We start from the raw sequence: 15,703 nt of genomic DNA, 5'->3' as shown, positions 1-15,703 counted from the left end.
TTCAGAGACAGCGGGACGCCATCATTGGAGGATACTAAGTTAATACTGGGGTCAAAGGTTAAACAGGGCTGCTATAAAGCAAACTGAGATTACTCAGGTGTTTAGATTAATCTAGAAATAATCCTGCAGTGGGATTATTTCCTGTTAGGGATCTGGTCTTCATCTGTTCCTTCTATTACCATCTGGGGAAACCAGACCCCCCCCCCCCCCCAGTGAGGACCAGACAGTCAGACCAGTTTCCATCTTTATTATTGCATCATCATTATTACAGTTAGCAGGAGGCAGAGGATCCCAGGGGGCAGAGGGAGATCAGGTCCCTGTAGTGTTAATCAATATGGCATCAGGTTCTGACCCGCTTTAAGCTAACAGAACCTTGGGTTCTGGACCGGTTCTGCTCCATCCAGTCCAGCTCTTCAGACGGTCTCTGTTGGTCAGGAGGCGCTTTAGGAGGCGTGTTCTCCATTCCTCTGCTCCACAGCGCCTCCTCTCTGGGAGAGGAGGAACGACTCCCACACAGCCAGACACTGAAAGACACAAGATCCCATTAGAAGCAGGAACCGCCACGGACCGGGTCAGAACCAGAACCGTCACGGACCGGGTCAGAACCAGAACCGTCACGGTCCGGGTCAGAACCAGAACCGTCACGGTCCGGGTCAGAACCAGAACCGCCTCGGACCGGGTCAGAACCAGAACCGCCACGGACCGGGTCAGAACCAGAACCGCCACGGACCGGGTCAGAACCAGAACCGTCACGGTCCGGGTCAGAACCAGAACCGCCTCGGACCGGGTCAGAACCAGAACCGCCTCGGACCGGGTCAGAACCAGAACCGTCACGGTCCGGGTCAGAACCAGAACCGCCACGGACCGGGTCAGAACCAGAACCGCCACGGACCGGGTCAGAACCAGAACCGTCACGGTCCGGGTCAGAACCAGAACCGCCTCGGACCGGGTCAGAACCAGAACCGCCACGGACCGGGTCAGAACCAGAACCGTCACGGTCCGGGTCAGAACCAGAACCGCCTCGGACCGGGTCAGAACCAGAACCGCCACGGACCGGGTCAGAACCAGAACCGTCACGGTCCGGGTCAGAACCAGAACCGCCTCGGACCGGGTCAGAACCAGAACCGCCACGGTCCGGGTCAGAACCAGAACCGCCTCGGACCGGGTCAGAACCAGAACCGCCACGGTCCGGGTCAGAACCAGAACCGCCTCGGACCGGGTCAGAACCAGAACCGCCACGGACCGGGTCAGAACCAGAACCGCCACGGTCCGGGTCAGAACCAGAACCGCCTCGGACCGGGTCAGAACCAGAACCGCCACGGTCCGGGTCAGAACCAGAACCGCCACGGACCGGGTCAGAACCAGAACCGCCACGGTCCGGGTCAGAACCAGAACCGCCTCGGACCGGGTCAGAACCAGAACCGCCACGGACCGGGTCAGAACCAGAACCGCCACGGTCCGGGTCAGAACCAGAACCGCCTCGGACCGGGTCAGAACCAGAACCGCCACGGTCCGGGTCAGAACCAGAACCGCCTCGGTCCGGGTCAGAACCAGAACCGCCACGGTCCGGGTCAGAACTAGAACCGCCTCGGTCCGGGTCAGAACCAGAACCTCCCTCCCTCCTGTCTCCCTTTCTTCCTCCCTCCCTCACTCCTTTCCTTCCTCCCTGCCTCCCTTCCTTCCTCCCTGCCTCCCTTGCTTCCTCCCTGCCTGTTTCCTCCCTCCTCCCTGCATGTTTCCTCCCTCACTCCCTTGCTTCCTCCCTGCCTCCCTTCCTTCCTCCCTGCCTCCCTTGCTTCCTCCCTGCCTGTTTCCTCCCTCCTCCCTGCCTGTTTCCTCCCTCCTCCCTGCACGTTTCCTCCCTCACTCCCTTGCTTCCTCCCTGCATGTTTCCTCCCTCACTCCCTTGCTTCCTCCCTCACTCCCTTGCTTCCTCCCTCCTCCCTGCCTGTTTCCTCCCTCCTCCCTGCATGTTTCCTCCCTCACTCCCTTGCTTCCTCCCTCACTCCCTTGCTTCCTCCCTCACTCCCTTGCTTCCTCCCTCCTCCCTGTCTGTTTCCTCCCTCACTCCCTTGCTTCCTCCCTCCTCTCTGCCTGTTTTCTCACTCCCTTGCTTCCTCCCTGCCCGTTTCCTCCCTCACTCCCTTGCTTCCCCCCTCCTCCCTGCCTGTTTCCTCCCTCACTCCCTTGCTTCCTCCCTCACTCCCTCGGTTTCTCCCTCCTTTACCCTTGCTTCCTCCCTCCCTCCCTCCCTCCCTTGCTTCCTCCCTCACTCCCTTTCTTCCTCCCTCCTCCCTGCCTGTTTCCTCACTCCCTTGCTTCCTCCCTCCCCCCTTGCTTCCTCCCTGCCTGTTTCCTCCCTCCTCCCTCACTCCCTTGCTTCCTCCCTCTTCCCTCCCTCCCTCTTCCCTCCCTCCCTCACTTCCTCCCTGCCTGTTTCCTCCCTCACTCCCTTGCTTCCTCCCTTGCCTCCTCCCTTGCTCCCTCCCTCCCTCGGTTTCCTCCCTCCTTTACCCTTGCTTCCTCCCTCCCTCCCTCCCTCCCTCCTCCCTTCCTTCCTCCCTTCCCTCCTCCCTCCCTCCATCCATCCCGCCTCCTCCTTCCTTCCTCCCTGTCTCCTTCCTCCCTGCCTCCTTCCTCCCTTCCTCCCTCCCTCCCTTCCTTCCTCCTTCCTTCCTTCCTCCCTCCCTCCTCCCTCGCTCCCTCCCAGGATGAACATGGTGCTGCTCCTCATGAACAGGAGCCTCTAATAACATGCAGCTCCAGTGAGGCGCTGCTGCCCCCTGCTGGTGGATCAAACTCTCTGCAGCTCTGCTCTGGTTTCCATGGTGCTGTCATCACCCCTCTGCTCAGACTACAGGACAGCTGTGCCCTGGGCCCCATGAGGCTGAAGCAGCTGGGGATGGAGCACCACCAGGTCAGGCAGGTGGAGCTTCCTGACCACCTTCCCACCCCCCCCCTCCCATCAGTGGTCCATACAGACTGACCTCCATGCTAATTAGCCTGAGCTAGCTCTGCGTTCTGCTCCTTACCTTCTCATAGTAATCCACGTTCTTGGCAGCAGAGGAGGTGAGAGCTTCCCTGAGGTCAGCCCTCATGGTGCTCCTCCAGCGGGACCAGTCTCCACGCAGTGCGTTGTTGGCCTGCTCCACCCGGTCTGCCAGCTCATCCACCTCCTCCTGGAGCTGCAGGACAACAGAGCCGTCAATGAGCAGCAGGACCATGGAGAGCTAACCGATCCTTCCATCCTGCATCTCTATAGTTCTGCTGCTATAGGCTTAGACTGCTGGAGGACATAGGGATCCCTTTTTCATCATTCTGCTTCATTCTATCTCTATTCTCCCACTCTGCAGAATCTGTTAGTTCAATCTCTAACGTTCTGCTCTCTCTGCTTTTTCTCATAGTAGCTTCATCTGGTCTGTTCCTGTTTGGCTGTGACTCCATCCTGGAGAGAAACATCAGCTGCTTCCTTCTATAACTGATCCAGTCATTCTGTCTTCAGGTGGATCAACAGGACCTGTTCTCTGCCTCAGAGTCAGTCTCAGCGGGACCTGTTGTCTGCCTCAGAGCCAGTCTTAGCAGGACCTGTTCTCTGCCTCAGAGCCAGTCTTAGCAGGACCTGTTCTCTGCCTCAGAGCCAGTCTTAGCAGGACCTGTTCTCTGCCTCAGAGCCAGTCTTAGCGGGACCTGTTCTCTGCCTCAGAGCCAGTCTCAGCGGGACCTGTTCTCTGCCTCAGAGCCAGTCTTAGCGGGACCTGTTCTCTGCCTCAGAGTCAGTCTCAGCAGGACCTGTTCTCTGCCTCAGAGTCAGTCTCAGCAGGACCTGTTCTCTGCCTCAGAGCCAGTCTCAGCAGGACCTGTTCTCTGCCTCAGAGCCAGTCTCAGCAGGACCTGTTCTCTGCCTCAGAGCCAGTCTTAGCAGGACCTGTTCTCTGCCTCAGAGCCAGTCTCGGCGGGACCTGTTCTCTGCCTCAGAGCCAGTCTCGGCAGGACCTGTTCTCTGCCTCAGAGCCAGTCTCGGCAGGACCTGTTCTCTGCCTCAGAGCCAGTCTCGGCAGGACCTGTTCTCTGCCTCAGAGCCAGTCTCGGCAGGACCTGTTCTCTGCCTCAGAGCCAGTCTCGGCAGGACCTGTTCTCTGCCTCAGAGCCAGTCTCGGCAGGACCTGTTCTCTGCCTCAGAGTCAGTCTCGGCAGGACCTGTTCTCTGCCTCAGAGCCAGTCTCGGCGGGACCTGTTCTCTGCCTCAGAGCCAGTCTCGGGGGGACCTGTTCTCTGCCTCAGAGCCAGTCTCGGCAGGACCTGTTCTCTGCCTCAGTCAGTCTCAGCGGGACCTGTTCTCTGCCTCAGAGTCAGTCTCAGCGGGACCTGTTCTCTGCCTCAGAGCCAGTCTCTGCAGGACCTGTTCTCTGCCTCAGAGCCAGTCTCTGCAGGACCTGTTCTCTGCCTCAGAGCCAGTCTCAGCGGGACCTGTTCTCTGCCTCAGAGCCAGTCTTAGCAGGACCTGTTCTCTGCCTCAGAGCCAGTCTCAGCAGGACCTGTTCTCTGCCTCAGAGCCAGTCTCGGCAGGACCTGTTCTCTGCCTCAGAGCCAGTCTCGGCAGGACCTGTTCTCTGCCTCAGAGTCAGTCTCGGCGGGACCTGTTCTCTGCCTCAGAGTCAGTCTCAGCGGGACCTGTTCTCTGCCTCAGAGCCAGTCTCTGCAGGACCTGTTCTCTGCCTCAGAGCCAGTCTCTGCAGGACCTGTTCTCTGCCTCAGAGCCCGTCTCGGCAGGACCTGTTCTCTGCCTCAGAGCCCGTCTCGGCAGGACCTGTTCTCTGCCTCAGAGCCAGTCTCAGCGGGACCTGTTCTCTGCCTCAGAGCCAGTCTCAGCGGGACCTGTTCTCTGCCTCAGAGCCAGTCTCAGCGGGACCTGTTCTCTGCCACAGAGCCAGTCTCAGCGGGACCTGTTCTCTGCCTCAGAGTCAGTCTCAGCGGGGCCTGTTCTCTGCCTCAGAGTCAGTCTTAGCAGGACCTGTTCTCTGCCTCAGAGTCAGTCTTAGCAGGACCTGTTCTCTGCCTCAGAGTCAGTCTCGGCAGGACCTGTTCTCTGCCTCAGAGTCAGTCTCGGCAGGACCTGTTCTCTGCCTCAGAGTCAGTCTTAGCAGGACCTGTTCTCTGCCTCAGAGTCAGTCTCAGCGGGACCTGTTCTCTGCCTCAGAGTCAGTCTCAGCAGGACCTGTTCTCTGCCTCAGAGCCAGTCTCAGCGGGACCTGTTCTCTGCCTCAGAGCCAGTCTCAACGGGACCTGTTCTCTGCCTCAGAGTCAGTCTCAGCGGGACCTGTTCTCTGCCACAGAGCCAGTCTCAGCGGGACCTGTTCTCTGCCTCAGAGTCAGTCTCGGCAGGACCTGTTCTCTGCCTCAGAGTCAGTCTTAGCAGGACCTGTTCTCTGCCTCAGAGTCAGTCTCAGCAGGACTTGTGACGTGTGGTGATTGTCTTAGACTGAGTCACCATGGATCTATAGAAGTTTACCTGAAGTTCATCTCGTTCCACCCAGAGAGCCTCCAGGGAACAATAACCATGTGACATTTCACTGCTTATTACAGTGGATCAGCTTCAGGCTCCACGGGACTTATGGGTATTAGAGCGGCGCTGTGTGTGTGTGTGGGGGGGGGGGCGTATTGTTTGCTGCTGGGAGAGGAAATCTCTGCTCAGCCTCTGCTTCTCACACAAACAGCAGCTGCTCGCCGCCGTCTTCAGCTCTACAGCCTCTGAGCGTGGATCGGCGGCGCTGAGGGGACAGGAAATCACACTCACTACTTCCTGCTCCGTTCTCCTGGACGCCAGCGCCTCATTCTTCGCCTCCAACTCAGCCTGGATGTTGTCTCTGCGCCTCATCACAGCCTGGAACAAAGAGAACAGTCAACTGCCATCTGCTGGACAACCTCTGAAAGCTCACCCTGAATGCTGTTAGAAACCCATCAATAGAAAGACGTCAGCAGCCAGGGCTAACGTCGGCCCGTCTGCGGCGGCCGGGGCTAACGTCGGCCCGTCTGCGGCGGCCGGGGCTAACGTCGGCCCGTCTGCGGCGGCCGGGGCTAACGTCGGCCCGTCTGCGGCGGCCGGGGCTAACGTCGGCCCGTCTGCGGCGGCCGGGGCTAACGTCGGCCCGTCTGCGGCGGCCGGGGCTAACGTCGGCACGTCTGCGGCGGCCGGGGCTAACGTCGGCACGTCTGCGGCGGCCGGGGCTAACGTCGGCCCGTCTGCGGCGGCCGGGGCTAACGTCGGCCCGTCTGCATGGCTGCACTAACCGCTGAAAAGAATCTGGATCCACTAACCGCTGAAAAGAATCTGGATCCACTAACCGCTGAAAAGAATCTGGATCCACTAACCGCTGAAAACAATCTGGATCCACTAACCGCTGAAAACAATCTGGATCCACTAACCGCTGAAAACAATCTGGATCCACTAACCGCTAAAAACAATTTGGATCCACTAACCGCTGAAAACAATTTGGATCCACTAACCGCTGAAAACAATCTGGATCCACTAACCGCTGAAAACAATCTGGATCCACTAACCGCTGAAAACAATCTGGATCCACTAACCGCTGAAAACAATCTGGATCCACTAACCGCTGAAAACAATCTGGATCCACTAACCGCTGAAAACAATCTGGATCCACTAACCGCTGAAAACAATCTGGATCCACTAACCGCTGAAAATAATCTGGATCCACTAACCGCTGAAAACAATCTGGATCCACTAACCGCTGAAAACAATCTGGATCCACTAACCGCTGAAAACAATCTGGATCCACTAACCGCTGAAAACAATCTGGATCCACTAACCGCTGAAAACAATCTGGATCCACTAACCGCTGAAAACAATCTGGATCCACTAACCGCTGAAAATAATCTGGATCCACTAACCGCTGAAAATAATCTGGATCCACTACCGCTGAAAAGAATCTGGATCCACTAACCGCTGAAAATAATCTGGATCCACTAACCGCTGAAAACAATCTGGATCCACTAACCGCTGAAAACAATCTGGATCCACTAACCGCTGAAAACAATCTGGATCCACTAACCGCTGAAAACAATCTGGATCCACTAACCGCTGAAAACAATCTGGATCCACTAACCGCTGAAAACAATCTGGATCCACTAACCGCTGAAAACAATCTGGATCCACTAACCGCTGAAAACAATCTGGATCCACTAACCGCTGAAAATAATCTGGATCCACTACCGCTGAAAAGAATCAGGATCCACTAACCGCTGAAAATAATCTGGATCCACTACCGCTGAAAAGAATCTGGATCCACTAACCGCTGAAAACAATCTGGATCCACTAACCGCTGAAAAGAATCTGGATCCACTAACCGCTGAAAAGAATCTGGATCCACTAACCGCTGAAAAGAATCTGGATCCACTAACCGCTGAAAAGAATCTGGATCCACTAACCGCTGAAAACAATCTGGATCCACTAACCGCTGAAAACAATCTGGATCCACTAACCGCTGAAAACAATCTGGATCCACTAACCGCTGAAAACAATCTGGATCCACTAACCGCTGAAAACAATCTGGATCCACTAACCGCTGAAAACAATCTGGATCCACTAACCGCTGAAAATAATCTGGATCCACTACCGCTGAAAAGAATCAGGATCCACTAACCGCTGAAAATAATCTGGATCCACTACCGCTGAAAACAATCTGGATCCACTAACCGCTGAAAACAATCTGGATCCACTAACCGCTGAAAATAATCTGGATCCACTAACCGCTGAAAACAATCTGGATCCACTAACCGCTGAAAATAATCTGGATCCACTAACCGCTGAAAACAATCTGGATCCACTAACCGCTGAAAACAATCTGGATCCACTAACCGCTGAAAACAATCTGGATCCACTAACCGCTGAAAACAATCTGGATCCACTAACCGCTGAAAACAATCTGGATCCACTAACCGCTGAAAATAATCTGGATCCACTAACCGCTGAAAATAATCTGGATCCACTAACCGCTGAAAACAATCTGTATCCACTAACCGCTGAAAATAATCTGGATCCATTAACCGCTGAAAATAATCTGGATCCACTAACAGCTGAAAACAATCTGGATCCACTAACCGCTGAAAATAATCTGGATCCACTAACCGCTGAAAACAATCTGGATCCACTAACCGCTGAAAACAATCTGGATCCACTAACAGCTGAAAACAATCTGGATCCACTAACCTTCACTAACCGCTGAAAATAATCTGGATCCACTAACCGCTGAAAACAATCTGGATCCACTAACCGCTGAAAACAATCTGGATCCACTAACCGCTGAAAATAATCTGGATCCACTACCGCTGAAAAGAATCTGGATCCACTAACCGCTGAAAATAATCTGGATCCACTACCGCTGAAAAGAATCTGGATCCACTAACCGCTGAAAACAATCTGGATCCACTAACCGCTGAAAATAATCTGGATCCACTAACCGCTGAAAACAATCTGGATCCACTAACCGCTGAAAATAATCTGGATCCACTAACCGCTGAAAACAATCTGGATCCACTAACCCCTGAAAACAATCTGGATCCACTAACCGCTGAAAATAATCTGGATCCACTACCGCTGAAAAGAATCTGGATCCACTAACCGCTGAAAATAATCTGGATCCACTAACAGCTGAAAACAATCTGGATCCATTCATGGTTCTGCTCAGATTAAGAATGAACTGCAGCCCCCTCTGGTGGATGGCGGTAACATTACAGCCCAGAATCCATTCCTTTTTAAATTGTCATGATGTCATGGCCTAATGGTTTAATGGGTAGAATGAATGAACAGGGATTTGAACTACAGCCCTGCAGCGGTTCTATGTAGTCAGGATGATCCCAGCTGAGGGTCTCCTGTAGGCAGATGTTCCTACCTTCAGGGTATCGGCACACAGGACGTACTCATGCAAGGCAGGAACCAGGACCTCTGACAGATGCTGGATCTGCTCCTCCGTCTCCTTGCTGCACCTCTCCACGCAGCCGCTGATGCCCTTCAGAGGGTCTGCCAGCTCGTCCTCTGACTCCGCCCACTGCAGGTAGGTGGGGCTATACTGCTTCAGCTCGTCCATGTATTCTGCAAGGAGACGGAGCAGAGGGAGGCTCTGGATCAATCAGGGGTCTGGAACCTTCAGCGTAGCTCTGCTCTGGGTTCAGGGTTAGGTTCAGGTTAAGTTAGGTTCTGGATAGGTTCTAGTTTAGGTTCAGGTTTAGGTTCAGGTTCAGAGAAGACTCAGAAACAGCGCTACAGCTGCAAAGGAGAGGAAGATGGCGAAGAAGAAGTTTGCTCCTGGAGTTAATGTATATGTTCATTAAGTTCGCTATGGCAGGCCATGTTAACATTTATTCAAAGCACTCTCCTCTCTGTTGTTCAATTTATGGATCACTAAAATAAGATTCTTTTTGATCAAAATCACACCCCTAGAAGGAACTATTATAATTATAGATTTTTGGAAATTACATTTTGCAGCAGGAAATAGAAACAAAAATAAATAAATAATTAAAGGATACTAGTAAGAACTAAGTTATAAAGTTAGAAATCTTTACACATTTTAAGTGGCTGTTGTGGCATTTATCAGCTTGACTGAATATTTATTATCTATTATATGTTAAAAACATTTCATCATAGTCAAAGTAATATAAATGCTGACCAGTAGACCAGTAACGATAGGAATACCGTGCTGTGCCATATGCCATAGGGTCCATATTTCATCTTGACATGATGATGTGGAATCAGCTGAAACGGGGGATGTTGCAGAGATTCCACAGCCAAGGCCTCCACAGGCCAGTCACAGCGGTTTGACCAACAACCCCCCCCCCCAGATATCAGGAATACATACTCATTAAAAGTAATAAATATCTAAATGGCTTGCCAAACCCTGCTGTGATCAGGATAACATGTTCTCCCTTTAAAATAGATTCAAACTACTTTCTAGCCGCTGATGACAGCAAGTAGAGCAAGGCGCTCTCTGGCATTGAACACAGGAGCAGCAGGAGGAGCAGGAGCAGCAGGAGGAGCAGGAGCAGCAGGAGCAGTGTGCTCAGTCTGAACCTTGTTCTACCAGATGGAGCGTCTGTTTGGGCTGCAGAGTTTAGAACGTGCTCCTCCCAGGGGGGTGAACACTTTAGAGAGCCACTGTCTCCCCCTGACACCTGTTTTTAGAAGCAGACAGACGGCCAACCTCTCTGCTCCTTGATGATCCTCTGGGTCACTTTGTCCACGGAGCAGATCTTCTGGCTGAACATGTCCACGTAATCCTGCATGGCGCTGAACTCGTCCAGCTTGGTCCTCAGGCCTCGCACAGAGTTAGCCATGGCCCTCATGGACTCCCCCATCCTGCTCAGGAAGCCAGGACCCTGTTTCCTGTGAGGGGCCAGCTCCTGGAGGAGAAGACCCAGGGATTAGATCAGATTAGATCAGTTCAGATCAGATTAGATCAATTCAGATCAGATTAGATCAATTCAGATCAGATCCATTTAGATTAGATCAATTCAGATCAGATTAGATCAATTCAGATTAGATCAATTCAGATCAGATTAGATCAATTCAGATCAGATTAGATCAATTCAGATCAGATTAGATCAATTCAGATTAGATCAGATCAATTCAGATTAGATCAGATCAATTCAGATTAGATCAGATCCATTCAGATTAGATCAGATCAATTCAGATTAGATCAATTCAGATCAGATTAGATCAATTCAGATTAGATAAGATCCATTCAGATTAGATCAGATCAATTCAGATCAGATCCATTTAGATTAGATCAATTCAGATCAGATTAGATCAATTCAGATTAGATCAATTCAGATCAGATTAGATCAATTCAGATCAGATTAGATCAATTCAGATCAGATTAGATCAATTCAGATTAGATCAGATCAATTCAGATTAGATCAGATCCATTCAGATTAGATCAGATCAATTCAGATTAGATCAATTCAGATCAGATTAGATCAATTCAGATTAGATAAGATCCATTCAGATTAGATCAGATCAATTCAGATTAGATCAATTCAGATCAGATTAGATCCATTCAGATTAGATTAGATCCATTCAGATTAGATCCATTCAGATCTGATCCGTTGAGGTTAATTCAGATCAGATTAGATCCGTTGAGATTAGATCCGTTGAGATTAATTCAGATCAGGTTAAATCAGATGAGTCCAGATTAGATCTATTCAGATGGGATTAAATGAGGTTCTATCCCCTGAGGCGTGTGTGGGTAACCTGCTCGGTGAGGAAGACCCTGAGGTGCTGGCTGCTGGACAGCAGCGGGTGCAGGGAGACCCGGTCCAGGAAGCGCTGCAGGGCTCTCCTCCTGGTCTGGATGAAGTCATCACTGAAGCGCTCCACCATCCCCTTCACCACAAACTTCTCTGGCAGAGGCTGCAACAGGGAGAAGATCCTCAGAACCAGAACCGCCGGCCCACCTCTGCTTCTAGTTTGGAACGTCCATGGTTCTGACCCGCTTCTCCTCAGCATTATCTGGCTGAGGAGAAACCGGACCACAAATTCTGCAAGCAGAATCCACATCCAATCCACCAGAACCTTTCAGAACCCCCCCAATGGAGATTCTGGTCTATTCCAGCAGAACGTGGTTCTGACCCAAACTACCAAAGCTGTTGGTAGTGGGTTTGACTGACCACATAATGGGTCGGACCAGAACCTCAGAGCTAAAATGAAACACCAGAACCATCCTGGGGTTCTATTGGACCGCATCAGAACGACGATGAGGGTCAGGAACCGACAGCTGCCTGTGGTTTAACCTTAGCTCATACTCAGACCGGACCGGGTCAGAACCAGAATGTTGATACCTACGTGAACGATGAGGGTCGGGTGACTCTCCTCCAATCTGCTCCTGAGCCACACAAAGTCCTGGTACCGCCGGCGTACCTCATACTCGCTGGAGTCGAACTCGCTGCGTGTGGTCTGTAGAACAGAACGAGACAGAACTTCAGCTTCTGGTTCTGGGCCGATTGGACCCATTGGCTGCAGGTGAAAGGTCTGTGAGGCAGCTTTCAGGTGAGGTGACCCGGTCCCTCACAGAGCCAGAGGCCCCCTGATCCCTTAATGGGGCTGATTTGGGCTAACAAAGCTAGCATAGATCAGGTAGCCTGGAGCTAACAATGCTAGCAAAAACAAGGTAACCTGCAGCTAACAATGCTATCCAAAATCAGGTAGCCTGGAGCTAACAATGCTATCCAAAATCAGGTAGCCTGGAGCTAACAATGCTATCCAAAAATCAGGTAGCTTCGAGCTAACAATGCTATCCAAAATCAGGTAGCCTGAAGCTAACAATGCTATCCAAAATCAGGTAGCCTGGAGCTAACAATGCTATCCAAAAATCAGGTAGCTTCGAGCTAACAATGCTATCCAAAATCAGGTAGCTTGAAGCTAACAATGCTATCCAAAATCAGGTAGCCTGGAGCTAACAATGCTATCCAAAATCAGGTAGCCTGAAGCTAACAATGCTATCCAAAATCAGGTAGCCTGAAGCTAACAATGCTATCCAAAAATCAGGTAGCCTGGAGCTAACAATGCTATCCAAAATCAGGTAGCCTGAAGCTAACAATGCTATCCAAAAATCAGGTAGCCTCGAGCTAACAATGCTATCCAAAATCAGGTAGCCTGGAGCTAACGATGCTTACCCAAGTAAGGTAGCCAGGAGCTAACAATGCTATCCAAAATGAGGTAGCCTGGAGCTAACAATGCTATCCAAAAATCAGGTAGCCTGGAGCTAACAATGCTATCCTAAATCAGGTAGCCTGAAGCTAACAATGCTATCCAAAAATCAGGTAGCCTCGAGCTAACAATGCTATCCAAAATGAGGTAGCCTGGAGCTAACAATGCTATCCAAAATGAGGTAGCCTGGAGCTAACCATGCTATCCAAAATCAGGTAGCCTGGAGCTAATGATGCTTACCCAAATAAGGTAGCGAGGAGCTAACAATGCTAGCAAAAACAAGGTACCCTGGAGCTAACAATGCTATCCAAAATGAGGTAGCCTGGAGCTAACAATGCTATCCAAAATCAGGTAGCCTGGAGCTAACGATGCTTACCCAAGTAAGGTAGCCAGGAGCTAACAATGCTAGCAAAAACAAGGTAGCCTGCAGCTAACAATGCTATCCAAAATCAGGTAGCCTGGAGCTAACAATGCTATCCAAAAACCAGGTAACATGGGACTAACAAAGCTAGCCCAGAGCACGTAGCCTGGAGCTAACAATGCTATCCAAAATCAGGTAGCCTGGAGCTAACGATGCTAGCAAAAACAAGGTAGCCTGGAGCTAACAATGCTATCCAAAATGAGGTAGCCTGGAGCTAACAATGCTATCCAAAATGAGGTAGCCTGGAGCTAACAATGCTAGCCAAAATGAGGTAAACTGGAGCTTACAATACTATCCAAAATCAGGTAGCCTGGAGCTAACAATGCTACCCAAAATGAGGTAGCCTGGAGCGTAGAATGCTAGCCAAAATGAGGTAGCCTGGAGCGTAGAATGCTAGCCAAAATGAGGTAGCCTGGAGCGTAGAATGCTAGCCAAAATGAGGTAGCCTGGAGCTGACAATGCGAGGACGAGGAAAATATGTGGGGTTCCTCCAGGCTTCATTCTGGGGCCCCTCCTATCCCACATCTCCATTTCCCCTTGGCTCAGATTCTAACCAGATCAGCTAGAGTCACTATGCAGACGACACACAGCTCTACATTCTGGTGTCGGCAGGTGACTATGAACCATGGGAGCGCTGGTTAGATGCTGAGAACAGACCAATCTGTGGAGCAACCATCATTTTCTACAACTGGATAAAAAAATCTTTGGACCAAAGATTAGCTCCCAGCTTCAGCAGCAGCCTCTGCATGAAAGAAGGTCAAAGCCCCATAAAGACAGCAGCAGAGATGCACATGGACTGGATCCAGAACCGGAACCAGAGCCAGCGTGGACCTGGGCTCACCTTGGTGACCACTCGGTACGTGATGAAGGTCTCGATGGTGGTGATCTGGCTCTCTGGGTTGTCCACGGTGATGAAGATGTCTCTGTCCATGGCGTCTGGCTGCTCCTCTTCATCCAGTCGGAACTGGTTCACCATGGAGTCCGGAGATCTGGGTCCTGGCCCGGCTTCAGCCACCAGCCGGTTCTGGACAAACACACAGCAAAGTCAGTGAGAAGCCAATAAGGATGAGAGGAGCCAGACATCCAGTCCAATGACTACAGCCTGGCTCCCTTCCATCGTCTACTTTCCTGATCTCTGTTGCACTGATGACATCATCAACGCTCATGCTTGATGTACGGACATTCCGCCTGGAAAATGAGCCGCTGTCACCTCGTCAGCACAAAGAACAAGCTGACGACACCAGGAAGTAAAAAACAGCTGTTTACAACGTGATCAAAGCCTCTTCAGTCTGTCACAGAGCCGCTGACATTTCTATCCTGGAGTTTAGTCTATATCTATCTGGATATCTATATCTATCTATCTATCCATCCATATAAATTTATATATATATAGAGCTCTATTCCATTTTTTTCTTAAATCTGATTTTTTTGCTTTGCTGTTCAAATTTCCAAATATAAGCGAACTGTGTGTGATCTCCTGTGAAGACGTTATGACATCACAGGACAGCGTTCTCTGTGTTTACATTTGCACTTTATGGCAGGCCATTTTGACATTTATTAGATCAACTGAATATTTGATCCAGATGTCTGAAATGAACGGAAGCATTCTGCATTCACCAAAGAAAAACAAAAGCAGACAGTTTATCTCATAATTACAACATCAATATCTAATAATTATGAGCTCTCATCTGTTTTGAATGACGTCACTGTGATGTAAGATAAAACCACATCTCTGTAATTTGATTGTTTCTGGTTATAATTCATAATGAATAGAGATCAGTGGAAGTGACGCGCCCCTAGCGTGAAGTCTGCGTGATGACGTCACCAGGTAGACAGCGGTGGGGGTCAGAGGTCACCAGGTTCCCTGCCAATGCCGTGACCACCACCTACAGAGGAGGGTTCCCACCCGGCGGGACCGAACCGGTCCAGAAATGTCCCGATCTCTGAGGTCTCTCCCAGTGGATCCAGAACCACGATGGGCAGTATGTGGGCCAACCGAGCCTCAGACTGAGCAGAACCGGACCGGACCGGGTTCGGCTGGTTCTGGAGCAGCCGGGCTCACCTTAGTGAAGACCTCCAGGTCTTCGTCCTCGTCCAGGTCCAACATGTGTCCACAAATGTCCGCCGGTACCGCGGTTCCGCTCATTCCACCGCCCGAACCCTTCAGTCTGAAGACCGGAGGCAAACTTTCCTCCAACTTCTGCGAGCGGAAGCTCAGCGGACACCGCCATGTCTGCCCGAACCACTTCCGCTTTTCAAAATAAAAGCCCGGCTGCCTGATCACCTTGGTTAATAACTGGCTGCTAATGCGGCCTTAAAGGAGACCAGAGACTCTGCTCAGTCACAGAAATACAAAACCAGAGCAAAATAACCAGGAACACAGATAACATCCTAAAAACTGTCCTCCAAATCAACGGTTATCAACCTTTGATTAATAAAGTATAAAGGCCTTTCTTTAAGCTGACGCTTATGTTGCTCTAAGACAGTTTACTACAAATTATCAGCACTACAGATTAAGTAAAACGTCAACCTTTGTCCTGATGAAGGTTAAATACACAAAAGAA

General features: G+C 51.0%; 1 protein-coding gene across 1 annotated transcript; it reads right to left on the bottom strand.

The window, feature by feature from the left end:
- Nucleotides 1-226: 226 nt before the first annotated feature.
- Nucleotides 227-15,366, bottom strand: snx7 (sorting nexin 7). The gene is made up of 9 exons (XM_038275990.1): nucleotides 15,202-15,366; nucleotides 13,981-14,163; nucleotides 11,855-11,965; nucleotides 11,264-11,422; nucleotides 10,215-10,413; nucleotides 8,910-9,109; nucleotides 5,795-5,881; nucleotides 3,033-3,185; nucleotides 227-524 (listed from the first exon to the last, which is right to left on the bottom strand). The coding sequence occupies exons 1-9, from the start codon at nucleotides 15,283-15,285 to the stop codon at nucleotides 444-446; spliced, it is 1,257 nt and encodes a 418-aa protein (XP_038131918.1). The 5' UTR covers nucleotides 15,286-15,366; the 3' UTR covers nucleotides 227-443.
- Between the last annotated feature and the right edge of the window lie 337 nt (nucleotides 15,367-15,703).

Source organism: Cyprinodon tularosa, unplaced genomic scaffold, assembly GCF_016077235.1.
Source record: "Cyprinodon tularosa strain WSP-4 unplaced genomic scaffold, ASM1607723v1 ctg988, whole genome shotgun sequence".
In the NCBI taxonomy this organism is placed as follows: domain Eukaryota; kingdom Metazoa; phylum Chordata; class Actinopteri; order Cyprinodontiformes; family Cyprinodontidae; genus Cyprinodon; species Cyprinodon tularosa.
Note: the sequence above shows the minus strand (reverse complement) of the source record. Positions and strands in the feature narration are given on the sequence as shown.